Source organism: Cavia porcellus, unplaced genomic scaffold (genome assembly GCF_034190915.1).
Source record: "Cavia porcellus strain 051 isolate PalLab524CR breed Dunkin Hartley unplaced genomic scaffold, mCavPor4.1 scaffold_25, whole genome shotgun sequence".
Classification (NCBI taxonomy): domain Eukaryota; kingdom Metazoa; phylum Chordata; class Mammalia; order Rodentia; family Caviidae; genus Cavia; species Cavia porcellus.
In genome coordinates this window covers 19,755,938-19,781,260 of record NW_026947508.1, presented here as the reverse complement: position 1 = coordinate 19,781,260, position 25,323 = coordinate 19,755,938, and the positions used below count along the sequence as shown (strand labels likewise).

General features: G+C 51.2%; 4 protein-coding genes across 8 annotated transcripts in view; 2 read left to right on the top strand and 2 right to left on the bottom strand.

Annotated features, from left to right (window-relative positions):
- Window positions 1-3,475, top strand: part of Znf593os (ZNF593 opposite strand) — a 38,875-nt gene extending 35,400 nt beyond the window's left edge. Inside the window, exons 1-5 of one of the 2 annotated variants that reach the window (XM_063235813.1) lie at window positions 1,048-1,088; window positions 1,194-1,266; window positions 1,542-1,721; window positions 2,431-2,646; window positions 2,896-3,475. In XM_063235813.1, the coding sequence (XP_063091883.1) occupies window positions 1,222-1,266; window positions 1,542-1,688 (192 nt within the window). In that variant the 5' untranslated portion in view covers window positions 1,048-1,088; window positions 1,194-1,221 and the 3' untranslated portion in view covers window positions 1,689-1,721; window positions 2,431-2,646; window positions 2,896-3,475. Of the gene's footprint in view, window positions 1-1,047; window positions 1,089-1,193; window positions 1,267-1,541; window positions 1,722-2,430; window positions 2,647-2,895 lie in introns of those variants that run through there. The other variant, XM_063235812.1, reaches the window with a different exon arrangement.
- Window positions 2,159-2,976, bottom strand: Znf593 (zinc finger protein 593). Its single transcript, XM_003471308.5, has 3 exons — window positions 2,777-2,976; window positions 2,538-2,600; window positions 2,159-2,454 (listed from the first exon to the last, which is right to left on the bottom strand). The coding sequence occupies exons 1-3, from the start codon at window positions 2,974-2,976 to the stop codon at window positions 2,313-2,315; spliced, it is 405 nt and encodes a 134-aa protein (XP_003471356.1). The 3' UTR covers window positions 2,159-2,312.
- A 604-nt stretch (window positions 3,476-4,079) lies between the features above and the next one.
- Window positions 4,080-8,761, top strand: CUNH1orf232 (chromosome unknown C1orf232 homolog). Its single transcript, XM_023565618.2, has 4 exons — window positions 4,080-4,695; window positions 6,483-6,566; window positions 6,681-6,778; window positions 8,108-8,761. The coding sequence occupies exons 1-4, from the start codon at window positions 4,612-4,614 to the stop codon at window positions 8,403-8,405; spliced, it is 564 nt and encodes a 187-aa protein (XP_023421386.1). The 5' UTR covers window positions 4,080-4,611; the 3' UTR covers window positions 8,406-8,761.
- Window positions 8,762-9,378: 617 nt separating this feature from the next.
- On the bottom strand, window positions 9,379-19,676 carry Fam110d (family with sequence similarity 110 member D). Of its 4 annotated transcripts, XM_013153768.2 has the most exons (4): window positions 18,120-19,676; window positions 17,449-17,608; window positions 14,649-14,800; window positions 9,379-10,835 (listed from the first exon to the last, which is right to left on the bottom strand). In XM_013153768.2, exon 4 carries the CDS (start codon window positions 10,742-10,744, stop codon window positions 9,926-9,928), a length of 819 nt encoding a protein of 272 aa, XP_013009222.1. In that variant the 5' UTR covers window positions 10,745-10,835; window positions 14,649-14,800; window positions 17,449-17,608; window positions 18,120-19,676; the 3' UTR covers window positions 9,379-9,925. The 4 variants fall into 4 exon arrangements, with proteins under 4 accessions (XP_013009222.1, XP_003471357.1, XP_063091869.1 ...); XM_003471309.4 differs by lacking the exons at window positions 14,649-14,800; window positions 17,449-17,608; window positions 18,120-19,676 and adding an exon at window positions 12,561-12,734; XM_063235799.1 differs by lacking the exons at window positions 14,649-14,800; window positions 17,449-17,608; window positions 18,120-19,676 and adding an exon at window positions 11,635-11,831.
- Window positions 19,677-25,323: the final 5,647 nt, after the last annotated feature.

Sequence of the window (25,323 nt, the reverse complement as noted above, 5' to 3'; positions counted from 1 at the left end):
GATGTAGCTAAAAGTTTTGAAGGCCACAACAGGTTATTAAATGAAGAGATGTGCCATGTTCTTGGCTTCCCAGTGGGGGCCACTGCTAAGTTTTCTGTGTATTCTTCCATTTTCTATAAATGCAGTTATTTTGAATACTATTCTGGAAATTGCACCTTTTATTCACCTTATGATAGCCCCAAATTAAAGAATTCATGAAACATATTTAGAATAATGATCAGCACAGTTGACTATTTTAAAACATAAGCATTCTTAGTCAGTACAGATAAGATAATCTTTTTTTTTTCTGGTCTTTTTTTTTTGAGACAGGGTCTCACTATGCAGTTCAGGCTGGCCTTGAGCTCACTCTGTAGCCCAGGCTGGTCTCGAACTTGCAATGATCCTCCTGCCTCAGCCTCCAGAATGTTGCGATTACAGGCGTGAGCCACCACGCCCGGCTGATAAGATACCCTTTTATTATTGTCCCCAAACTGACAGTAGGAAAGCCCTTGCCTATCTGTAGGAAAGAGATGAAATATATACTCCCTCAAAGAAGAAGTGACTGATATGGATAATGTGGTACACGCCTGTAATCCCAGCACTCAGAAGGCTGAGGCAGGAGGATCACGAGTTCAAGGCCAGACTGGGATACATAGTGGGTTCATGGCCAGTCTGAAGTGCATATTGCATGCTATTGTCTCAAAAAACAAAAGAAAAAAGTAAAAATGCCTGACCTTATAAAAACCAAGTGGAAAAAGTACATTGCTGTTGAGAGGGAGGCTAGTGAAATACACTGTCCCTCCTTTGCTGAATGCAATTGGTGACATCTAATCATCTGAGCTAGGGATAGAGCATGGACCAGGGTGGAAGGAGGTGTGCCCAATACCTGGTCCACACTGGGGACTCCTGAGGGCTGCCAGCCAAGGCCTCTCCTACCTACCAGGCCTAGTTTCCCTGGTGTGGGGGAGGTGCTGCTCAGGCCTGATGCTGATCTCTCCTGACAGATGCTCCTAAGGCTGGCAGGACAGCATGCAGCGGGGGGTGGGGCTACTAGATTTAAAAAGATTCAGCTGCCCTGCCCCTTGCCAGACCTGAGCAGACCTGCATGGGTGAGCATCCTCTGGAGCCGGGGACCCATTTCTTGTGGAGTGTGTACCCTCCACTTCTTGGTACCATGAATACCACTGTTCTTCATGTCTGCTCTTATGCCACAGGTCACCTGGCAGACCAGCACCCCCAACCATGCAATTTAGACGCCTGACCCCTAGCTACTTCCGGGTACTACAGGTAAGTACTCCCAACTGGTATGGCTTCTAGAATCGCTGATCTCTTCTCCCCCTATTATTGCTGGACTGACACCCCTAACAGCCAGGTTGTCACGTTCACTGCTGCCTGACTAGCCAAGGCCCAGATGGGCAGTGAAGCGAGAGGGATCGGGGTGGAATCTCCCTGGGGCAGCAAAGGCGTCCCTATCTCCTGTACCCAGCTATACCTTCTCAGTTCCTGCCTGCCTAGAAGTCTCAACTAGCCCCTTAGATGTGTCCTCGGTGTACCCCTACTAGATGCAGGTGGCTGGAAAGCTGAAGGCAGAACCCCGTAGCCCGCTGGCTGGGGTTGTGGCTACACTGCTAGCTGTGCTCGGACTGGGCGGCTCTTGTTATGCTGTGTGGAAAATGGTGGAGCAGCAGCCACCATCACAGGTCCCATGATGAAGCAGACCGCCTCTCCTCTGAACTCTTGAGGTAGGTGATTCAGGGGCGGGTATTGCAACCTCAAAAATCCACTTTTTTCCTAGAGATCAGTCCATGCCCTCATTAGAAACTGGGCAGAATAAATGCAATCATAGGCCTGGTAGGCAGGAGAGGCCTACCAGGCTGGCAGCCCTCAGGAGTCCCCAGCATGCACCAGGTATTGGGCAGACCTCTTTCCACCCTGGTCCATGTTCTTTCCCTAGCTCAGATTAGATGCCACCAATTAGATGCAATCCCCACTTCACACTGCACCTGGGCTCCAGCTCAGTTGCTAAGACCCAGGAAAGAAGGCCAGAATGTAGGCTCCAAAAGTGAGTCAAGTATGAAGTAGACAGACATGCTAGTTCCTGTACACAGAAAGTAGCAGAGAAACCCCCACGGCAAGATTTTGTAGTTGAGATTTGAAAGTTAAACTCAGAGGTAAGCCCTCTTTTCTAGTTCCTTTATTGGGGGGAAGCCAGCCAGAAGAGGCTATCTACTCACAAAACCCAGAGCCCCAAATGGTTTGCTTCCCTCACTTCCAACCTAGTCCTGGCACCACTGTCCATGGGCAGCTCCTCTGCCTTGCATACTCAGGCCATGTCAGGTAGACGTGTCCATCTCAGGAACCTCAGTGGACACTTCCGTAGGCACTGCCAGCCGCTGGGGAGGCACATATGAGCCCATACCGGCTGCCCTCTCCGCCTCTTCCTGACTGTAGGGTTCGATGGTTAGCTGCTTCAGCCTGGGAGAAAAAGAGTTGCAGCTGACCGAATACAAGCCCTGATTGCCTAGCACCCTTTCATCAATCCTCTCCTTACTCCATACCTCTTCTTGTGGTCTTTGGATCGGAAATGGGTCTTCAGATTGGCGGAATCGATGAAGTACCTCCTGCAGAGATGAGGGTGTGGAAGAGAAAATAAGTGATGTCTCTCAGGTATGCCTATCTCGCTAAGCCTAGCTTGTTCTCTGGGCCCCCTGCCTGAAGGGACTGGAAGCAGGCTGACTCACAGGTCCCAAGAGTGCAGACCCTCCTCCGCTCGGGGCTGGGCTCAGCCAGGACTCACGCGCAGGCCAGACAGCGATGCAGACCACCCCCCGGCAAGTCAGGGTCGGGCTCGGCGTTGGGGTCAGGCTTGGGCCGTGTGGGACCCTGTGGCCGTAGCTCCCGGTGAATCTCATCCAGGTCCGGCCGCCGCCGCTTGGCCTTCATCTGGCGGGCTAAGGAGTGCGCTCGGTGCGCACCTGTACAGCGGGAGCGACCCATGGCCAGTGACAGCAAGGCCAAGGGGCCGAGAGCTGCGAGGGACCACACGTGCCTGACACTTCCGGAACGCTCGATGACGTCATGAGCCGCCCGGGGGCGGAGCAGGATCGACCCGACCGCCTCTGATGACGTCACTCTCAAGGCCCGCTACTTGAGCGCCCCCAGGCGGCAATGGACGTTATTGACGGGACTCCTGGCGCAGCTAAAAGAAACTTGTTCACACCTGGGGAGAAGCCTTAGTTTTCAGCTTCGGGACAGGGTGTATGTAGCATGTGCTTGGAAGGCTTGGGGCTTGTCCTGCACCTCTGTCCATTTCCAGGTGGACCTGAAATTCCTTCCTACTTTCCATACCTTAAGACTCCGTAATGGGTGTGAGATGCTGTAGCCACCTCTCGAAAGGCATAGATAATATCTGTGATTTAAATAAATTAATAAATGTTTAGGGTAAGTTTGGGGGTCCTCGCCCTAAAGATACCTCCAACCCTTGACAAATCCTTTACTATTTCTCATGGTTCCATTATTCATTCCCTTGCGTCTCTTTTCTCCATCTGCACCCTCCCCCCCAATCCAGGGGGAGGGAGTTTCCTGCCCAGAGGTCCCAGCATTCTGGAGCCCTGTCAGGTAAGAGGGAGGGTTCAGCTTGTTTGGTAAGAAGTTGTGCCCTAAAACCGGACATGGTGGTGGACACCTGTAATCCCAGTGCTCAGGAGGTTGAGGCAGGAGAATCACAGATAATTTGAGGCCTGCCTGGGCTACATAGTGAGTTCAAGGGCAGCCTGAACTTCATGGTGAGACCCTCTCAAAAGAAACAAACAGCCACAACAAAACAGAGGTACCCTAGAAGCAAAGCCTTATTTTTGCTTTCTGAAAGGAGCCCAGAAGACACCCAGAGGAGAGAACATGAGCATGGCCTCCTACAGGAGGACTGGCAACAAGGGCAGACATACAGCCGCGGTGTTGTATGGTGAATGCAGAGAGGGCCTGGGGCTTCCCAGGCTGGCCAGAGCCAGTTCCACTGGGCTGGGCCAAAGAGCTCAGCAATAATTCAGAGGCTCCAGTTCTTTGGAACTTGTTGCCAGGGAACAGGGAGACCGGCACATGCATCCCCAGGGAGAGGACTAAGTATCTAGGGCAGACAAAGCAGTGAAATGTAAAACCAGGATGCCGACTAGGGACCTAGGGAATTTCCCACTCTGGTTTGAGGAGCCTGAGAGGGGACATATGGTGGGGCCCTGCCCAGAGCATGATTGGAGTAACTATAGTCACAGACCTTGCCAGGGTAGGTCCTACCCTAAGGATTTGGTGAATGCAAGATTTCTCTGGAACCATTTGAAGACCTGACAAACTCACATATTCCTAGGCCCAGGGAGGTAACCTTTCCAGAGAGATGTCTTCATTATCCTTGGCCAATGTAGGTCAAGACAAGGGATGCCTCCCCCCACCCCTCAGACTCCTTTGGATCAGGTTCACCTGCTGGGCACTGTGCTAGCTCGGGAAGTTGGTGCATCTTTAATGAAGTCACTCAATACCTGGGACAAGCTTTTGGCTCTACCAAGTTCCTGAAGCCAGACCTACTGATACCCACCAAGCCACCAACTTTCTTGCCTGGGTCCCGGGACTCTTTATCCTTCAACTATGAACCAGGCCTTCTGGAAAACCTACAAGTCCAAAGTGCTACAGACCCTGAGTGGGGAATCTGAGGAGGACCTGGCAGACGAGGTGGGTACCCTTCTATGCCTGAAAATGGGGCGTGGGCAGAGGGGGAGCAGCAATGAGAGGTACAGAGGGGCTACAGACAGGTTCTGAGAGAAGAGGAGGCACATTGGTGCAGAAGTCCTGCACCCTCGAGGATAGCAAACAGCAGGATATGGTATCTCAGAGCCATGATGCTTGAAAAAACTGAAGAGGAAGAGAAGAGTGACCACCAAGAGGTCCCAAGAGAAGCAACCACTGTCTCTGTGGGTCTCAAGGGCTGCCATATGGAACAGATTCTTCTAGGACCAATAGGCAGTAGCCTCATGGGGTACTCTTAGCTGGACCCAACTTTCTAATGGTAGCCTTGAGCCAAATGGGCTTGTCTTACAAGATAGTAATTTGTTTTTTGTCTTTTTGAGACAGGGTCTTTCTATGCATTTAAGGCTGGTGTTGAGCTCACTGTGTAGCCCAGGCTGGTTTTGAACTTGCAAGGATCCTTCTACCTCAGCCTTGGGAGTGCTGGGATTACAGGCGTGCGCCACCACACCCAGCTGCCTTGACAAATAGTGAGCTCCCTGTTTCTGGAGTTAGAGAACGAGCACCTGGTACACTGAGGACCACGTTAGCAGCCTCATGTGAAGCTATATTTAAACCATGCTTTACTCTGATTTGTAAACAGTTAAACAAACAAGAGACCTGGAATATAGCTCAGCGGCACAGCATCTGTCCAGCAAGTGCAAGGTCATGAGTTCAATTCCCGGTTCTAAACAACAACAGGAGTGGTGGCATGTACCTGTGGTCCCAGCTGCTTGGGAGACTGAGGCAGGAAGGTTGCTTGAGCCCAAAATTTCTTTCTCTTTTTTAAAAATTTTTCTCCCCAAAATAAAACTAATCTGGACAACATAGTGAGACCCAATCCAAAAAAGAAATCAGGGCTGGGGGTATAGCTCAGTGGCAGAGCACCTGCCTGGCAAGTACAACAAGGTCATGAGTTTGATTCCTGGTGCAAGAAAAAAAAACAAAACCAAAAAGGCTCTGAAACTAAGAACTCTCTTAGGTCTAGAGGCTGTGATAAACAGAAGTGATGCAATTAGATGTGGCAGGGGCAAGAGCTAGTGCTTTGCAGGTCTAAACAGGTTGGTGTCCAAAGCTGGGCAGAAGTATCGTGAGGTTGGCATCTGGGTAGAATCTTCAGAGAAGGTAGATGTGCAGGTGTGAGCGGAGTCTAGGTATTTTCAGGTGTTCGAATTTGGGGCAGGAATCTGCCTGCATCTCTGGGCTGGCATTTGTAGGTGTCACATGTATGGTATGTGCATTTGGGTGTCTGTAAATGGGTGGAGAGGTTTTGTGTGCTATGGATGAGCCTCTGTGCAGCTACGTGCAGTTGTGTAAAGTGTAAGCACGTAAGTGTGAATGTATAATTGCACGCGTGTCCCTGTAAAGGGGCTCACTGCACATCTGTGCTCAGGTGAAGAGCTGTGGCCATGTGAAGGGATGCTCTTCTACAAATGTGTGTCTACACCACTGGGCAGCCCTGTCCATGTTTTGGACATGTCAGCAGGAAGGCAGCTTTGTGTGCTCTAGGGACCTGCAGGGATTTTGCCCTATAGCTATGTCTGTGTATGTGAGTGGTGGCTTTGTGCAGAGGCACATCTGTGTGACCCCCATGTGCCCTGTGGAAGTGTGAGAAGTCCAGGTGTGTGCTTACTTTACGGGTTGTGGGGTGCCTGGTCTGTATCTGCTTAGCAGTGAGGAGTGAGGTCTCACTTCTCTGGAGCTTCTCTCATGGTGGTGGTGCTCTTGTGTCCCAGAGGGAGAACCCAGCATTAGTGGCATCTGAGACAGCAGAACCCACTGAAGATGCCTTCAATGCCATGTCACAGCTGGCCCGCCGGGTGAGTTCCTTTCCCTTTTCCCATCCCAAGCCAGGGAAAACCAGCAGAAGCTGGTGGGGAGCCCAGACAGACTGTGCTGGGGGTCTTCCTTGACACCCAGCCCATCCCTCCCAGGTTCAAGGGGTCGGGGTGAAAGGCTGGCTGACCATGTCATCTCTGTTTAACAAAGAAGATGAGGACAAACTGCTGCCAAAGGAGCCCTGTGCTGACCAGTATGTGTGTGTGCTTAGGGGGTGGTTTTGGGTGGCACCTGGGGTTCCTCTTTTCCCCCTCTTTGGTCAGTTCTTTCAGGTCCTTGGTCTGTCTTTCTAACCACAGAGGATCAGAGGATACTGCCCATTCATTTCTCTCAGCAGGGCAGAGCCACGTTGGTATCTGGGAGATTAAATTAGATCTGCCAAGGAACTTACCAGCTGTTGGGATTTAGGTGCTGGAAGGTGTTTATGGCTGTCTTCCCATAAGGGCCATTTTCCCAGAATCCAGACACAGAGGAGGGCCTTCAAGTGTTTGCAGATTCCTGGGCCCTCCTTCAAAGATTGGAATTCACTAGGTGTAGACAGAAGCTGGGGGTCCCAGGAAACCCCGAGGCACAGGGTTTGGTGTGTTTTATTTAATTTTTATTTATTTACTTGTTTATTTATGTATTTCTTTATTGGGGGGGGCAGCGTCTCGCTACATAGTCCAGGCTGGCCTAGAACTCCTCGTGATCCTTAGCGGTCTTTAATGTTGAGAGCTGAGGGTGGGACTCAGAGCCTCAGTTTACCCCCTGGTTCCACCTCTCTTACACACTGCATCTCTACCCTTTCCTCCAGCCTGGTCATTTCTTTGTGCTCAGGGTCCCCCATCCCCACATATCCCTCTCTCCTGCCCCCCGCATTTTCTTCCCACCCCCACATTCCTCACCTTCTCCCTCCTAGGTCCCAAGACGTCTCAGAGACCTGAGGCTCCAGCTTCAAACCTCCTACCCCTCCATGACTGCCCTTCCTTCCCATCTCCCGCCTACCACGCCCACCACCCCAAGTTTACCTTCCTCCAGCTTCTCATCTAGGCTTTTCTCTTTCTTTAGAGTCGCCCCATCGTTTTTCCTCTCATGTCCTTGGTCCTTACTTCCCTCTATCCAGGGGCTGGATCCCTCCCCACCCTGTCTCTTTTCCTTCCAGTAGGATCTAAAGGAACCCACCCCACCCGGTGCCGGGCTCCCACTCATCCAGCCCCAAACCCTCTCAGGGCGCCTTCCCAGACTTGGGGCCTCCGGCTGCCCTCCCGCTGGTCTCGCCCCTTCAGCCTCGGGATCCCCTCTCAAACCTCCTAGCTTCTCTCCCCGGGGATCCCGGTCCCTCATCCCCAGGCCAGTCTCCTGTTTGACCCCGCCCCACCTCTGCCCTCTTTCCCACAGCTCTAAACCCTCCCTTTGCCTCCAGGCCTGACCTCGCCCTGACCCTCCCAGCACCACTGCTGGTCCCTTGTCCCCGCCTCCTGATGTCCTTTGTCCCTTTCCCGGACTGTCCTGCCAGGCTTCTTACCCCGCCCCTCTCCCGCAGCCCGCTGGCGGCACCGCCCCCCTCGCAGGCGGCGGCGGAGGCGGAACCGCGTGGCCCGGGATTCTGGGACGCGTTCGCCAGCAGATGGCAGCAGCAGCAAGCAGCGGCGGCGTCCATGCTGCGCGGCGCCGAGCCCAGCAGGGACCCGGACCCCGAACCCGGGGACGAGGCCGCCCAGGAGGCCGTCGAGCACCCCGGGCCGAGGGAAGCGGACCCCGCGGCCGGCTTCAAGTGGGGCTTCCTCACCCACAAACTGGCCGAGATGAGAGTGAAGGCCGCGCCCCCCAAGGGCGACTAGTGGGCAGGCCAAACTGGAACTCGCCCTTCCCCACCCTGTTAAAAAGTACCCTTGGCCCAAGACCTCATGTGTCAGCGTGGTTTCATTCTGACAGTGGCAAAAACAGCGTTGGGGTAGGCGGCCCCAGCGCAATCTGTCTGGAGAGGTCCTTCTTTATTTCCCTACGAAGCTGCAGGTGGGCAATGCCCAGCGACAGCCGAGGTATCAGGATGGAGGCTGTTTAGCGTTAAGGCACAACTTCCTAGAAAGCAGAGGGTACCCAGAGGACAGGCTTTAGCGTCCTGTCCAGCTTTGTTTAGTTGAACAAACGTTACAGGCGGGCCTTTTGCCTGCGTAGTCCTTGCGTTATGGACAGATCACAGCCAAAACAGAACACAGCGTTAGCAGGTGCTACAGAATGTGACACATTCGACATGAAAATAGGGGTGCTAATGGTAAGTCAGAAGGTGAGATTGCTTGAGAATTCGGAAAAGCTTCCTAAAGAATAATATGTTAGGGGCTGGGGATTTAGCTCGGCGGCATAAGCGCCTGCTTTGCAAGCAGGCAGTCGTGAGTTCGATCCCTGGTATCGATAAAAATGAAAAAGACAAAAAAAGAATAATATGTCATCCTAGAAGGGAGAGTGGGAATCTGGGCGGAAAGAGGAGAGATGCGGATTTGTGAAGAAAACAGGCGACTTTATGTGTCCTCGAAGGAAAAGGAAGAGAGTTGCAAGATGGGAGGTTTCCAGCTGGAAAAAGCCTGTACCTTTCTTTTAGTGACCTTAATTTGCGATCCTCCACGTTTCAATCCTTCATACCTACTGACCACAAGGGAGCAGCAAAGCTCCGGAATAGGAGCCATGTAGCGGCCGGCGGACCCCGGATTTGTCGGAGCAGACCCTTCCCTAGGTATCTCCAAATGTACTATTCTCAGTTTTCAGGTCCAGTTTGGGTCGACGTGATGGTCAGTGACAGAAAAGATCACAGTAGTGTTAGTACTAAATTCGTAGTAGTCAAAGCAGCCATTCTTTATTGAGCACTTTGTATATTCCAGGCACACTGCCACGTGCATTACAATAATTTCAAGACATTTTACTTATCTACTACCCTGTCCCCTCTTTAACAGCCGAGGGCTGCAGCTTTGGTTCAGAGAGGCTGTGTAGTTGCCCAGGGTTTCAGCCTGAGACCCACTCTCCAAACCCACACCCTTCACCACCCCCTTCCTCAACACCTGCCCCCAAATCCAAACTCAAGACCCATTTAAATACCGTTTTAGCTTTATTCAGTAGGTTTGCACAGCTCTCTCTTTTTTAATCAGCGTTCCCCAGACCCGGTCTCCTCCGCAGGGGTCTCGAGGCCGCTCCGTCCCTCTCCACCGCCCGCGCTGGGAGGGACTTCGGGCTCATTGTGTCCTACCTCTCCTCCCGAGGTTCGGAGAGGGCAACGGAGACCCCGAGGAAGGGCTTGCCCAGCTCGCCGTGCGCGTGGTCCAGCCCCGCGTGCCGAGCGATCCCGGAGCCGCCTCCCGAGCGGCGGCGGTCACACCTCGGACTCGCGCGGCGGGCCGCGGGCGCGCTGGCAGCCGTACAGCCACTGGATGACGCGCGCGTTGCGCTCCACCACCGACACCGGGGGCCGCTCATCCCGGGCAGAGCCAGCCGCCTCCGAGCCGCCGCCCGCGCCGGCCGCACAGTCCGGGCTGCCCGCGCCCCCCTCGCTGGATGTCCAGTCGCTGGTGTCCCCGGAGCCAGGTGGCGGCGACGTTCCGGCCTTGGGGCTGGCGTCGGCGCCCCAGCTCTGCGGAGAGAAGCGCTCGGCGCCCAGCACCTCCACCAGCGCGCGCTCCAGGCCGCAGTAGTTGAAGAAGCGCTCCTTCTCCGACAGAGGCAGCGAACACGTGGGGCACAGCGGCCGTTTTCCCGCAGTCTCCGCGACATCTTGGGGCGCCGCCCAAGCCCCGGGAGCTGCCGGTAGCTCGGTTGGGCCAGGGCTGCTCGGGGCGTTGTCCCGGGAGGCGCCCAGAAAGAGGCGGCGCACCAGCCCCTGGCCCTTGGCGTTCTCTTTGTTCACCGAAGCCTTGCAGTCCCGCTTCTGGCGGTAGAAGATGAGGGAGTCTGGCCTTGGTTGTCGCCTGCCGCTGCCCCGGCGGGCGGGTCCGGGTGTCCTGGGCGATGTAGGGGAACCCAGCTCATTGCACACGTGCGGGGTGAGTGGCCCCAGAGTCCCCCGCAGAGCGGGTTCCTGGCGCCGCACTATCACCTGGTGCGTCTTGACGTACTTGGCTTTGTCGGCCTCCAGCCTCTCCACTGCGCTGGGGGTCCGTCCCCTGGATGGGGTGGAGGGCGAGGCCAGGAGCATTTTAGCAGAGCTGGGCAGGACAGTGCCCCATAAACCGCTGGAGGCGCACTTAGGGAGTAGCCCAGAGCAATTGGCTGAGATTCCCTGAGACCTGCAAAGAGAGGGGAATGGTTGGGAGATATCCCTGCCCCTCTCAGGCATTCCTAGGTATAGAATCAGCTAAACACCCAGCCCCCACCCATGTCAGCCAGGTCCATGTCCAAGGAGGACAGGTTCAGGCCATGCCTTCCCCTACCCTTGAGAGACAGTGAGGGAAGACTCTGGCTCCTAAGAAACATAGCCCTTTGTGGGTCCCCCCACCGTGTGTCCCACAGGGCCGTGCAAGGAGGTGTTCACAGGCAGGACACTTGGAAAAGGAAGTGGGGCTGGTCACAGCCCAATTCCCAAAAGTAGCCTTAACCGGAAAAAATACCTCTTCCCAATCCTGCAGCTTTAAACCCAAGACTGTGAGTCCAGCCACAGGCTGGCCCCACAGGCCCACCCTTCCTGCCCCAAGTGCGAGGTCAGGGCTATAACCATAGGGTAGGAGCCTCCAGTAATTGTAGCTAACTGTCCCGCCCAGGTCTAGCAGGGCCATCCAGGAAGGAGCAGGAGGTGGTCCCTAGGTCACGACTGCCTGTTACTGTCAGCTCCTCTGTACCAAAGCCAAGGGGATTCCAGAAAGCCATGCTGTAAACATCACCTTATCCAGTTTCTGCATTTTTGTGTCATAGACCAGAAACTGGCCTAAAGAACAGGGGGCTTGCTTCTGAGAATTAGGGATCTGGACTGGAACCCAAGTCTTTTGCTGATGGTCCAGAACCAACTCAGAATGGATCCCTTGCTCAGCTATGAGGACTTCCCTCTGGTATTTTGCTTCTGTTCCTGCTACTGTAAAACCAAGTGATTACCGTTTGAGAGAGCCTCACGGTTGTTTCTCTGTAACTCGAATGCCCAGAAATCTGCCCTCAGGCTCCCTGCTGTGTTCTCATCCTGAGACCTCTGACCCTTCTCTCTCTCTCTTCCACCTCCCTGGTGCTGGGGAAAGGGGCAAGGAGGGGTTGTAAATCAAAAGCTGACAGTTTCCTTGGTAGTTAAAAGAATGGGCCACCCACAAGGCTCAGCACATCCCATCCCACCCCATCCTTGTCCCCCTACTCACCCCATCCCCCAGCAGCTAAGAAGGTCACATTAGTGCTAGGGACTCAGGGAAACTTAGATCTGGAGGCAACAAAGAAATAGACCAGCCAGAGATGCAAGGGGAACGTGTTAGGTGTGCCCCCCTCCAAGGTCTGGGGGCAGACACCCTGCCCACCCCCAGGCCTAACCTGTTCAAATTTTCTCAACCCCCCAGCACCCCTGCTCATCTAATTCACAGTGAGTCTGCTCAGAAGCAGTTGGTGACCGGAGCCCAGACAGCAAGGACTGCCTGGTAGTGTCCCTCTTGTCTTCTCCCAGGGGCTGTACAGACAGTGGGTCAGATTCCAAGGTCCCAGGAGGGAACACTGTCTGACTTCATAGGTCTTCTGTCCCCTCCTCTTCTCCCTGTCCCTAAGTAGGGAGGCTATAAAAAGTCCCTAAATACAAGGACCAAAATAATCTGCTGTCTCCTGCCTCTGGGCAGGCTTTAATGCTAGACCACAGACAGGCCTACCCTGGAAGCCTGATGGCAGTCCTTGTCCCCTTGGTCCCTTTGCCTGTCCTCTTACAGTCCCAGTCCAACTCTGCCAAGGCTTGGACTCTGGGCCTGGGCTGGCTTCTAGGTCAGTGGCTTGGGACTAGCAGGCCCCTGCACGCTCCCCCCCCCCCCCCAGCACTGGGCTCAGGATACACTCACCTCTGGGTGAGGAGGCTAAGTTGCAGGGGTCCCTGGGCAGGTCCAGACTGAAGGCAGGAGGGACAGCAGGGACCAGAAGTAACTTTGGTGGCAGCCAAACCTCACTCATTCTCCACAGGAAAAGCTGAGCCTCCACCCCCACCTCCCCAGATTAACCCTTCCTGACCCAGAGCCTGGCTTCAGTTAACTCCTTGATCGCAGCGCAGCTCAGTGAAAGGACTTGGAACTAGGTCTATCTTTATATTACTGGTGCTCAAACAGGCCCCTCCAGGTTAAATGGTTTGCCCTGGAGGTGCCTTAAATTTGGGAGCAGAGCTAGGGCTCCAAGCAAGGTCTCTGGGTCTTCAGGCTCCCTCCAGAGGCCTGGGGCAGGAAGGCTGACTGGGAGGCTCTGCTGAGCCGTGGCAGATAGGGGACAGTGGGCTGGAAGACAGAGCAGGGTTCTAGCCCACTTGCTTTTTTCCGTCTGTGGCAGGTCTAGGCCAAGTCTACTCTCCCTAGGGGCGAGTCCAAGCATCTGCAGCCCAAGGCTGGGGCACTAGTACTACAGATCCGAAGGTGAGCTTGGCCTAGCAAAACTGAGTCCTTTGCAGGTGCCCCTGCATATTGTTCCCTGATGGCAAGAGGGACCAGCAGGCCAGAAGGACAATGATGAGCGAGGTTTCTGGGCCCAAACCTCTATCTTTTGGCCACCTTCCTCCTCTTACCCCACAGGGGGACTCCTAGAGCTGAGACAGTCTCTTCTGGGAGGATTTTTTTGTTGTTGTTATTTGAGGCAGGGTCTCAGTATGAAGTTCAGGCTGGCCTTGACTCGAAATGCCTTCCTGCCTCAACCTCCCGAGTGCTGGGATTATAGGTATGCACCACCACACCCGGTCTAGGAGGATGTTCATCTCAAAGAGAAGATTTACCCCACAAGAGAGCCCCCCCTCCCAACTCCCTCTAGCTAAATGGCTCCACACACCTGGGATTTAAAACCAGGGCTCCTCCCAAGGGTCCTGGCCCCTTCTAACTGGTCGCCTAGCTCAAGTCCTCTCCCCACCTCTAGCACTTTTTAATGTTAGCACAGCATGTTCACTCCTGTGCTCTCAGATTTCCCTGGGCCCCCTGTGTGGACTCTAGACCTGGGCGCAGCGGGAGACCAGCTCCACTTAACTGTTAAGGAAATGAACAGAAAAGGCGACAATCCAGAGCCCATTTCCAAGTCTACTCTTTCCTCTGAACCCTCTGCCTGTCAGCAAGGTAATGAGTATGACAACCCAAAGGCCATCTGCTAAGAGATTGTTACTGTATCTAGTTAAAGGGAGAGTTTTTGTTTGTCTGGTTTTTTGAGACAAAGTCTCATTATATAGTTCAGGCTGGCTTTGAACTCACCATGTAGCCCAGACTGGTTTTAAAATGGCAATCAATGGTCCTCCTGCCTCAGCCTCCTGAGTGCTGATTATAGGCATGTGCCACCATGCTCGCCTGTTTTTTTTTTTCTATCTTGTCTTTGTCTATGATAGTTCTATATTGTATTGTTCTAGCACTTTACCAAAGGTTTTCAGGTACATTTTCAAAATTAATCCTGAGGACAGTCTTTGAGGAAGAGTTTTATTATTTTTCCCATTTGCAGCTGAAGAGACTGAGGCTCAGAATTATCAAAGCACACACCATGAGGAATAATAACTAACCTTTACTGAGGGTCTAATATATCCCAGGGGCTGTTCCAAGGGCTCTGCACAATGACCAGCATATTTAATCCTCAGAATGACCCAGTGAAATGGTTCTTTCAGTCTCCTAATTTCACAAGCATGGGTGGGGTTACCGGCCAGTAGCTCTGAAGTCTGGGCATGAAGGGGTTAAGCTGGGAGAGGCTGGCTGGCCCAGCTGGGATGCTGTCAATGGCAGGAAACCTGGCCTGCCGGGGGAGGATGGGGCTGTGGTGTCTGACTGAGGCAACCCCCATCCCCTTTGGTCTGAAAGGATCATCCAGACTGGGTGGAAGGAGGGGAGCTTCACAGCTCATTCTGGGATCAAGGACATGTTAGACCTCAAAAAGAGGGGATTCCAGAGGGCAACACAGGTGCTGTCTGAGGGGTGACTCACCCTCAACCTGTCAGAAGTGATCCTGGCTTCCTCCACAATGCTTGCTGCCCACTCTGGGAGCCCAGTGAGTCCAGTCAGCATGGCCAGTCAGCATGGGTCTCCTTGGGGGAAGGAAGCCTTGCACCAAGCAGTCCTGCCCGAGGGTGACATACCTGTTGCAGGACATAATGGGCAGAGTTCAGGAAACAGACACAGATGCTAGACCACACATGCAGAGCCGGGCCTAGGGAGTGGTGAACAGGAGTGGCTTTCTGGGTGAGGGGCACTGAATGAGTTGGGGGAGGCAGAGGAGGTGCCTGCTGAGGGGGTGAGGTGGGCTGCCTGCCTGGCCTGCCTCATCTCTCAGCGGTGCTTGCCAGGAACCGGACTGTGGCTTCTGGTCATGGGCCCTAGGGAGATCCTTAAAGTGGCTCCTTCCTGCCCTACCTTGGGGAGCCAGGAGGCCAAGTCTGCGGGCTGTTTCCTTCCTATTTCCAACCTCATTCCCGTCACCTCTCTCAGGAATGGGCCTGAGTCAGAACTGGCTCCTTTCAAGAGAAAGTGATGGCAGGATGGAGTGTGGGGAACAGTGAGCCCTGTGGGGAGGCTCTTCAGGTCTGGCTAAGACCCCACATCCACACAGTCACAGGGGAGACCTGTGTCCCCTACCCCACACCACAGCCATCCACACCTCAGTCCTGCCTTTGATTTTAACTGTGGCCTCCTCCTGTGAGAAGCGCACCTCTCTGCCTGTCCTTCCACCTCATGGGAGTGAGGAGACCTCCCTCATGGGCTGTAAGAGGACGCCAAGACACAGGGCCTGAGAAAGCACCTGCACCTCAGGGTGCTCTGGAGATGCTGGCTTTGCCTGACTCTTCAGCTTTCTCCTTGAACCGACACCTTCTGGACACTTCTGGGATAAATGGGTTTTCCAGTCGCCAGCTGCTGGCGATAAATCATTTGGAACACCTGCGCTGTGCCAGGGGCCACAGATGGGTCAGAGGTGGCTTGGGCTCAGGAGCTCAGCCTGGGGATGTGGAGGGGATGCGTGAAGGGTGGATTAGAGCAGAGAGGACTGTGGCAGAAAGATGAACAAAGCAGATGACTCGGGGAGGATGGGGGTGTGTGATTTGTTCTGCTGGGGTGGGAAGCTTCAAAGGACAAGGAACCTCAGCAGGGCCTGGAGGGGATTTGGGATCCGCTGGGGAAAGGGAGCCCTGGGCTAAGAGGACAGCAGGGGTCAGGGTCTCAAGGAGGGCAAGAGACCGGGGATGGGCGGAGTTGCCCAGGATGGGATTGATTGGTAGGGCTCAGCAGTAAGAGGGGCTGCAGAGAGGGGAGGGCTCTGAGAGAGGGGCGCTGGCTGGACTGGCCTCGGGGAGCCCCGCAGACATCAGAGCTGCAGCTCCCTCTAATTCAGGCTCTTTCCGTTTTGGGAAAGAATCGCCACAACAACAGCCTGGCTCCAGCGCCTGTCCCCGCCCTCCAGGGCTATGGTTCTGGGTACAGCCAGGCGCCAGTGCTGCAGTCTGGGGCTCACTGGGCGGGGAGAGCAGCCAGGCAGGAGACACTGTGAAACCTTTTTTTTTTTTTTTAAGCACCTTCATGTTGCTAGTGAATAAACAAATAAGATTTCTGCTTTCAGAGTTTATTGACACTGGGTGTGATAATTCTCCCACTTTTTAAAAATTTGGAGACTGGATCACACACTACCTTACTCAGTTTGGCCTTGAATTTATTACTGCCTGCCTCAGCTTCACTGAGTACTGGGAGTACAGGTATGTGCCACCATGCCCCCCTGCCCATTCCCTTGTGCTCTCTTCCTTTTTCTCTTTCCAGACCAGGGAATGAACCCAGGACTTCACACTGACCTACAACCTCTCTCCACCCCTCTTTTTTGAAACAAGATTTCACCATGTAATTCAGGCTGGCCTTGAACTCACTATGTAGCCTAGGAAGTCCTAAAATTCTTTGTAATCCTCCTGCCTCAGCCTTCTGAGTGCTGGGATTACAAGTGTGTGCCACCCTGTGTGACCCTATACCTTTTAAAATTTATTTTAAACTGGACATGGTTGTCCTTATTTGTAATTCCTGCACTCAGGAGGCTGAGGCAGGAGGATTACAATGAATTGGAGGCCAGCCTGGGTTAACAGTTCAAGGCCAGTCCGAACTACATAGCAAGACCTTCCATCAAGAAACAAAACAAAATTGCTATGGTTTGTGTCTGAATGTTCCCACCCCAAAGCCTCATGCAGTTATGGGAGCATAATCTAGAATCTAGAATCTAGGTCCAATGCTGGAATTATGGGGATGAGTGCTATACCCAGCCGCCCTAGGGACAGAAGAGTCTTGTCTTCATGCTCCTCCCACTTTGCTCTTGTAGTTTTTGGTGTCTTCTGCCATGAACTGTTGCCCTCTGCCATGCCACTGTGCCTTGGACTTCTCAGATTATGGGCTAAAATCTCCACAAACTGAGAACTAAATAAATCTTTTGCTCCTTAATTTTGTCTCAGCAAGGGAGAAAGCAACCAACACAAGAACAAAAAACATAAAGGTAAAACATACAGCCTGTTATTGCAGAGTGCTCCTCAAATGACTGGGAGTGCAGCTCAGTGGTAGAGGGTTTGCTTAGACATGCAAGGCTCTGGGTTCCATCCCCGGTACTGAAAAACAATCCTCAGCCAGCCTACTGCAAATACCATGCTCCACACTGGAACAGGAAGTGATGCAAGGAAACGAACACCTTGGTACTGCAGGAAACAACACTTCCTTCTGTGTGAGAGAGGATTCAACCAGCTATTCAGTGTGTCTGTTCTCTTACCTTGGTGTCTTCACCACCCAGATCTCCTTGCCCTCCAAACAGCGCCTATCTCTTGCATCAGGGACGCACCCTGTGAGCTCCTGTGGCCTTGAGAACAGCTGTTTCTGTGCAGAAGTGTTTCTTTCCCCGGGACTGAAGAGTGACAGATATGAGAGCAGACCTGTAAGGCGACAGTTTACACTATGGAGTGCTGAGCATTGGTCCCAAGTGACAGATGTACATGGTTTAGTTTTTGTTGTTGTTGTGTGGGAGATTAAACCCAGGACCTCTAGTAAAGTAAGGTGCTACTGCTGAGCCTCACCCTCAGTCTGGGAATCCTTAACAAATCCTTAACAAATTTTGGATACTTTTGATAACTGAAGTAGGGGCTGCTTTAGGCAGTTCTAAGGCAGCTACTGAGCTGCGGTCAGGAAGGTTGTTTGTAGTCAGGGGTTGTGCAGAGAACAATTAGAATCAGGACATGGAGTTTATAATATTGTTTTATGATGGTCACCCAGAGTTAACACAAGAAACTGCAGGAAATCTACCCACAACACCAAAGACACAGAATATTTAGTCAAGGACCTAAGTCCCACAGCAATGTCCCACATGAGTCCAGATGAAAACCCAGAGCTCATGACAATGCCTCCCAGGAGTCCAACTGGAGGTCTAGAGCCACAAGAAGGACTCACCAATCTGTTTTATGGATCTGTGCCAGGAAGGCCTAATGGTCAGTGGTGGAAGCCAGAAAGTCCATGCCAGTGGGGTGAAGGAGCTGTGCTGGTGGGATGAGGGTTCTATGCTGGAGCCGAGAAATCACACTCACAACAAAGACCTGGGATGTCCTGAAAGGCACCACAGTCATCCTTAGTGACACGGAAGCCCCAAGCTCCTCTGACGATAAGCACAATTGAGTACATGCCAGGAAGCCAGCATGACGAGTTCATCCTGGAGACCAAGCAGCACACGTCTTCCCCTCCAGAGCCAGGAAGCAATGCTTGATGTGAGGACCAGAGCTTCTCCAGGAGAACCAGCGGCTCAAACAGCCACACATAGGAGAACCCACAGTGCCTCAACCCAATAGCTTCTCCTTCTCCACATCTCTATTTATGCTGGCATCTTTCCTCAGGTAGAACGTCTACGCTCAGTGCCCTGCTGGTGTAATCCAGCTGACATTGTTGACCACCAGTTCTTAATCCATAACAAATGTGTTTTATCACACTGAACATCCTTAGTCATAGGAATCGATCCTTTTATATCTGAGGAGGGCAACTTCCAGAGGTGGAGGTTGAGAGCTGGGCAGATATAGCAAAAGGGGGGCATTATAACCACCATTCTTAGTAAGTACAGCAGATAACTATAGGGCTGGGTGTGTAACTCAGTGTTAAAGCATGTGCTTTGCATAAGGCCCTGGGCTCAATCCCCAGCACCAATACATGAATAACTAAGAAGATCACTGGATTTTACTTTTTACTTTCTCCACTGTCACCTTCAGCTTCCCTGATCTTCCTAGTGCCATGGACAGGTGTGGCTTTTGGTGTCCAGCAATTGCTCCTTTTTCTCCTAGTACTTATGCTCTGATCTTGGCTCTCTCTCTCTTCCACTCAGACTGCTTGCAGAGTTGGGTAACCTGACTCAGGCTGGGGCACGTGACCAAAGTGAATGTCAGAACCTTAGCACATTTCTCCAGCTCCTCTTTGTTGCAGTGTTTTGGGCTCAACTTTAGCCAATGAGACTTTGACTAGGAGTGCTGAGACCAAGGTTGTCTGTCCTATGGTGTGCAAGTACCTGAAAATATAGCCCTGAAGGCACAGACAGCCCAGGATAGAGGCCCTCAGAGGAAACAGCACTGCATGTTTGGAGAGAGTAAAAAGCAATTTTGCCCAGGGGGGTGGCACATGCAAGTAATCTCAGCACTTGGGAGACTGAGGCAGGAGGATTGCCCTGAGTTTAAGGCTAGCCTGGGCTATACAGTGAGTTCAAGGCTGGCCATCCTGAACTACATGGTGAGATCTTAACTCGAAAGACTAAAAACTTGGGCTGGGAATTTAGCTCAGTGGTGTAACCACCTGCCTGGCAGGGATAGAGTCATGGGTTCAATCCCCATACAGAAAAGAAAAAAAAAAAAAAGGACTAAAATCTAAAAAAAAGAAAAGAAAAGCAATCTTGATGATTTCAGCCTCTGCACAAGGGTCAGGTCTGAACCAAATCTATGTATACTCTTTATGGTTGGATAAACCAACATTATTTCCCTCTTTATCTCCCTCCTTCCCATCCCATCCTATTCCCTCCCTCTTCCTTTCGTTCCTCTTTCAAGGTGCTGAGGATCAAACCCAGGGCCCTGTACCTGCTAGGTGTGTGGTCACTTACCTATCTCCAGGCTTATTACAAAGCTGGACTGGAAGAGCAGATCTACCTAAAGGGTCAGGAGACCAAGCTCTGTTCTTGATTTTGCCACCACTTTCTTTTTTGAGTTTGGGTTTCTAGTCTGACAGCAGGAAAGGGGATTAGACCAGTGATTCCTAAATGCTATTCTTCGGGTGGGTTTCAGTTGACTACATAGGATTTACCTGGGAACGGTTAAGAGACGGGTGCTAGGCTCCCCACCTCATAGAATCCGAGTTAGTAGTTCTGGGGAGGAGTCAGGGAGGAATGGGATGACACTGGGTCAAGCTGGAGTCATTGGTGTGATCACCCGTATCAGATATTCTAGACGTAACGTACCACGTCCTGCAGTTGAGTGTAACTGAGTTTATTTGTTTGGTTGACCGAACCTAGTATTCCACATGACCTATATCAGTGAAACTGAGAAATCAGCATTTCTCTGGCTAAACTGCTTAGGCCGAAAAAGATGGAAATGGAAATGTTGAGATTTATCACATCAAATTGCTTTCACTCACTAATCCCAGAAAGTGGGAGATACGCTTGTCACCCAGATATTGCAAAAACATTTGTGAGAGCAGCACCAGGTTCTTTATACATTTTATGGTGAATGTCCTTTATAGCTTGGATATATTAGAGAAGGTTACCACTGAAGTGGGTCCCCTGATTTCTTGAGGACTGAGGGATTCCCCCAAGGGCAGAGGCCAAGGACAGATCTGAACTACCAAAGGCCACAGGGACCTACCCTTAACATGGATCAGGAGGAATTGTTAAGCAGAAGTGCAAGGATCTTTGATCTTTGATCCCTGGGAATGAAATAGACAGGCAGCTTATTAAACACTGTTGAGCTGTACAACACAAAAAACCCTCATGTCTAATGGTCAGAAGCCTAAGTTGATCATTATCATAATGGAATGTCTTAGTCCTGCAGCTGGTTTCCAGATTCCAGGATCAGAAACCTGAATCCTTGATGAATAGGAGGCCAGGTCCCCTAAGGAAGGAGCCTGCAGCATTTCCACCAGCACATTCTGTGATCTGTCTCAAAAGAAGATGAAAGGGAACAACCAAACCTTCTAGGAATTACTAGACATTGGCTTTGAATTAATGCTGATATTTTAGAACCCAAGAGACACATGTTCAGAACTAAGCACCTGGGGCTGGGGGTTTAGCTCTGTGGCATAAGCGCCTGCCATGCAAGCAGGCAGTCATGAGTTTGGTCCCCTGTACTGATAAAAAAAAAAAAAAAAAAAAAGACAGACACACACACAAAAAACCAAAACAAACAGAACTAAGCACCTAGCAGGGTGTGGTGGTGCATGGATGTCACCCCAGTTACTTGAGTGGCTGAGGCAGAAGGATTGATTGAGGCCAGGAGTTAGAGCCAGTCGGGGCAACACAGAAGATCTTGTCTCAAAGAAACAAAAACAAAAGCAAACAGACAACGAAACTCCTAATCTATCCCCCCCCAACCATTCTATTCTATTACTTCCTCATCTCAATTGTTCTCCGCAATTCAGTATCCTTTTTGCTGAGGGTCAACTTTGGGGTACCCTGAAGCTCCTCTGTCTCTCATGTCCCTCATAACCTGTGAGCAACATCCACTGGCTCTATCTTCAGAAGATACTCAAGTCTACATCACTTCCTGTGCCACTCAAACCATACTGGGCCAAGCCACTATCATCTCTAACCTGAGTTACTATGATAGTCTAGCTCTTTTCTTTTCTTTTTTCTTTCTTTCTTTTTTTTTTTTTTTTTTTTGGTACTGGGGATCGAACTCATGACCTCTCGCCTGCCAGACAGGAGCTTATGCCACTGAGATAAACCCCCAGCTTTTTTCTTTGGTTTCTTTTTTTTTTTTTTTTTTTGGTCTTTTTCGGTTTTTATCGGTACTAGGGATCGAACTCACGACCACCTGCTTGCAAGGCAGGAGCTTATGCCGCTGAGCTAAATCCCCAGCCCCTTTTCTTTGGTTTTTTAAGGCAGGATCTCTACATGGTTCAGGCCAACCTTGAACACTCAGTGGTCATCACCTTAAACTCCTGAATGCTGGAATTACAGGCAGGTGCCACCATGCTTTCCCCTACCTGCTTCTCCTCCTCCTCCTTCTCTTTTTTTCCTTCTTCTCCTTTTTCCCGTCCTCTGTCTCTTCCTTGTTTTTGGGACTAGGGACTGATTTCAGGGCATTACCCAACCTAGGCAAAATTTTTACCATAGAGTCATATCTCTGGTCTTTTTCCAAATTTTAGACAGGGTCTTGCTGAATTACTCAGGCTGGCCATGAACTTTTGATTCTCCTACCTGAGCCTCACAAATAGTGGGGTTACAGGTATGTATCACTACTCCTAAATATTCCTTCTTCTAAATTTAGCCTCCTAGAGTATGCTCTCAACACAACAACCACAAAAATCCTTTAAAAAATATAAATTAAGATCCAGGCATGCTGGTGCACGCCTGTAATCCCAGCATTTGGGAGGCTGAGGCAGGAGGGTTGCATTGAGCTGGCATAAGCTAGTTCAGGACCAGCCTGGACTATATAGTGAGACCCAAAAAAATAAAAAACAAAACAAAACAACAACAACAAAATGACTCTGGGAGCACAAGAACCAAAGCGTAAGAGCAAGAGTAGTGGGGCTGGGGATTTAGCTCAGCGGCATAAGCACCTGCCTTGCAAGCAGGCAGTCGTGAGTTCGGTCCCCGGTACCGATAAAAACGAAAAAGACAAAAAAAAAAAAAAAAAAAAAAAAGAGCAAGAGTAGTGACCCCACTTACCTTTACTAGCGGATCCAGTCGGAGCAAACTGAGACTCTTTGGTGCTGAGGGTCCTGGTCCTTGCCCCTCAGAGGTCTCACACTTACCAAAAAAGAGCTGCACTTACTCATAATCCATGTCTACCTCCTGATTTCCGTAAGCCCCTTATCTAGTGTCAAGCATCCGAAGAGGGGTCTTAAAAAGAAGAGGGGCTGGGGATGTTTGATTCCCAGTATACACACACACACACACACACACACACACACACACACACACACACACAGAAGAGCAGTCTTGGCATTCCTATCCTAACAGGGACCTTTGGTTCTGATTATAAATAGGGCAAGGGGATAGGATTGTAGTGATGGTAGAGCAAGCACTTACCTACCATGTATGAGGCCCTGAGTTCAAGCCCTAGTATTGATCTTTAAATTTTTTTTTTTTTTTTTGTCTTTTTCTTTTGGTACCGGAGATTGAACTCATGACTGCCTGTTTACAAGGCAGGCGCTTATGCCACTGAGCTAAATCCCCAGCCCCTGATCTTTAAATTTTTTTAAAGAGGAAAAAAAAATAAAACCAAAATTTCAAAAATAATTAGAGGGTAATGGTCTTTTAATTTTTTGTGGCTTTTTTTGGTATCGGGGATCGAATTCATGACTTTGCACTTGCCAGGCAGGTGCTTATGCTGCTGAGCTAAATCCCCAGTGGTCTTTTAATTTTTTTTTTTTCTTTTTCTTTTTTATCGGTACCGGGGATTGAACTCATGACTGCCTGCTTGCAAGGCAGGTGCTTATGCCGCTGAGCTAAATCCCCAGCCCCGGTCTTTTAAATTTTTTCTTTGTTTTATTTTTTGAGACAGAGTCTCACCCTGTTGTCCAGGTTGTCCTTGAACTTGCTATGTAGTCCAGGCTGGCTTTAAACTCACGGTGATCCTCTTTTCTCAGCCTCCCGAGGGCTGGGATTACAGGCGTGCACCACCATATCTGGTCTATCTCTAATTTTGGAGAAAAAAAAAAAAAAAAAAGAGAGCAGATAAGGCTGCTGTTGTCCAGTGGGGGCAAGGAGGGATATGTGTGGATGCCAGCCCGTTTACCTGGGCGTGTCTTGGTATCCCTGTCCTCATTTGTAGCTGTAATGGACAGGTGCTGTGACCCTGGCTTGAGAATGGCATGGAGACAAGGGCCATGTGGACTGTGACAATGAGGGTCCGTAGAAGTGGTGGCAGAGGTCAGGGCAGGCTCAAGTGAGGGGAGGAGGAGGGAGATGAACCTCCACTGCAGCCCTGAGGCTGACCACAGTGTGGAGGCAGCTGTCTGGCCCGCTCACATTCTTCGTCTCTTCTCTCCGAAAGAGCCCAGGGGCACCTGAAAGAGCTGCTCCTTGAATCCTCGTGTAGTTTGGAGTAGACACCAACTTTCAGGGAAGAACTTGCTGTGCATAGGTAGCCAGTGCCATTAAGCAGACAACCTACAGCGTCTCCGCCTTCATGTCCACCTTAGCTGACCCAGGGCAGCCCAAACCTGGTGATCGGAGGAGAGGTGGGTGTGAAGGTGAGTCCCTTCTGGCTTGATGTCTGACTCAGATGATAATAGTTTCTTCAGGGCTTCAAGTCAGGTCGAAGGAGCAGGGTTTTTCCCAGGCCATCGTGGAGTTTGACATCTGTCTCTGAGTCTGTTTTCAGAGAACTTAGCCTCTGACGCCAACATGGTATTCCCTCCTAGACACATCTAATCCTCCGAGGATGCCAGACTCCAGGAGATTACAAGGCCATGGTTAGGGAGCTCTGGGGAAAACACATCTCCTTCTACTGCACTTGAAATTTAGCTGCCCTCCTCACATCCTCCTTTCAACATTCATTCTACAAACAAGGAAGCTCCCACCACGTTCCAGAGCCTTGAACATTTTCCAGTTGCTTTGGGAAAGAGCCATGGATAAATCATTGTGCCATAAATGAGCTAGACATTGAGTTTTCCCCCCACTGCACTTCTGAGATTTACGGTGGAAAGTGGCCACCTTTGCCATCCCAATGGTCTGAAAGAGAACTGGCCCTTAAGGAATGGGCACCCCTTTCCATGTCATCCGCCCATAGCAATTTGACGTATGGTAAACAGCTCTCCCTTGAATACCCCCTAACAAGAAAGACACAGCCCACAATGGTAACTTGTTTCCAAAGTTATCTGACTGGCAGGATCTCCAGGAAAAAAGTGCACAGAGTTAGAGAGATGTACACACTCACTAGGGAGAGACTTAACCCCCAGGACGCCCAGAAAGGACATAGCTGTCCGGCGCATCCACCAGAGGGAAGGCAGCACCTAGCAAGAAGCCCTCCATTCCTCTTCTGTTTCTCTTTCCTATACCCCCTTAGCCCAAGGGCCACACCACACTGCTTGCCCTCGAGGTCCCTTGCCTCCTGCTCCACCTGGCAACTGCTTGGACGGTTCTGCAGCTTGGCAGTTGGTACTTTATAATGCCAATTAACCAGTAAGAAGAGTCATTCCTGAATTTTTATTGTTCGTTGTAGTTTATGAATTATCTTCATCGACATTATTCAAATTCGGTTTGCAATACAACCTGGAAAAAATCATTTGGATTGATGGCCATTTTTCAGAAGTAATTCAGTAACTCAACTCAGGCCAAAGCTACATAGTAAGGCACCGCTGCCGCCACCATCACCGGCATTTATGAAGTACTTGTAGGTGCCAAGGGTGATGCTAAGGGCTAACTCACTTATTTTATTTTATTGTTTTGTCTTTTTAAGACAGGGTT

What these genes read in the sequence shown, in the direction of transcription:
- Znf593 (XM_003471308.5), bottom strand. Translation starts at nt 2,976, where the DNA reads ATGGGTCGCTCCCGCTGTACAGGTGCGCACCGAGCGCACTCCTTAGCC. An exon ending in CATCGCTGTCTGGCCTGCGC is followed by an intron (nt 2,601 to 2,776) that starts GTGAGTCCTGGC and finishes TCATCTCTGCAG; the next exon opens with GAGGTACTTCATCGATTCCG. An exon ending in TCCAAAGACCACAAGAAGAG is followed by an intron (nt 2,455 to 2,537) that starts GTATGGAGTAAG and finishes TTTTTCTCCCAG; the next exon opens with GCTGAAGCAGCTAACCATCG.
- CUNH1orf232 (XM_023565618.2), top strand. Translation starts at nt 4,612, where the DNA reads ATGAACCAGGCCTTCTGGAAAACCTACAAGTCCAAAGTGCTACAGACC. An exon ending in AGGAGGACCTGGCAGACGAG is followed by an intron (nt 4,696 to 6,482) that starts GTGGGTACCCTT and finishes CTTGTGTCCCAG; the next exon opens with AGGGAGAACCCAGCATTAGT. An exon ending in TGTCACAGCTGGCCCGCCGG is followed by an intron (nt 6,567 to 6,680) that starts GTGAGTTCCTTT and finishes CATCCCTCCCAG; the next exon opens with GTTCAAGGGGTCGGGGTGAA.
- Fam110d (XM_013153768.2), bottom strand. Translation starts at nt 10,744, where the DNA reads ATGCTCCTGGCCTCGCCCTCCACCCCATCCAGGGGACGGACCCCCAGC.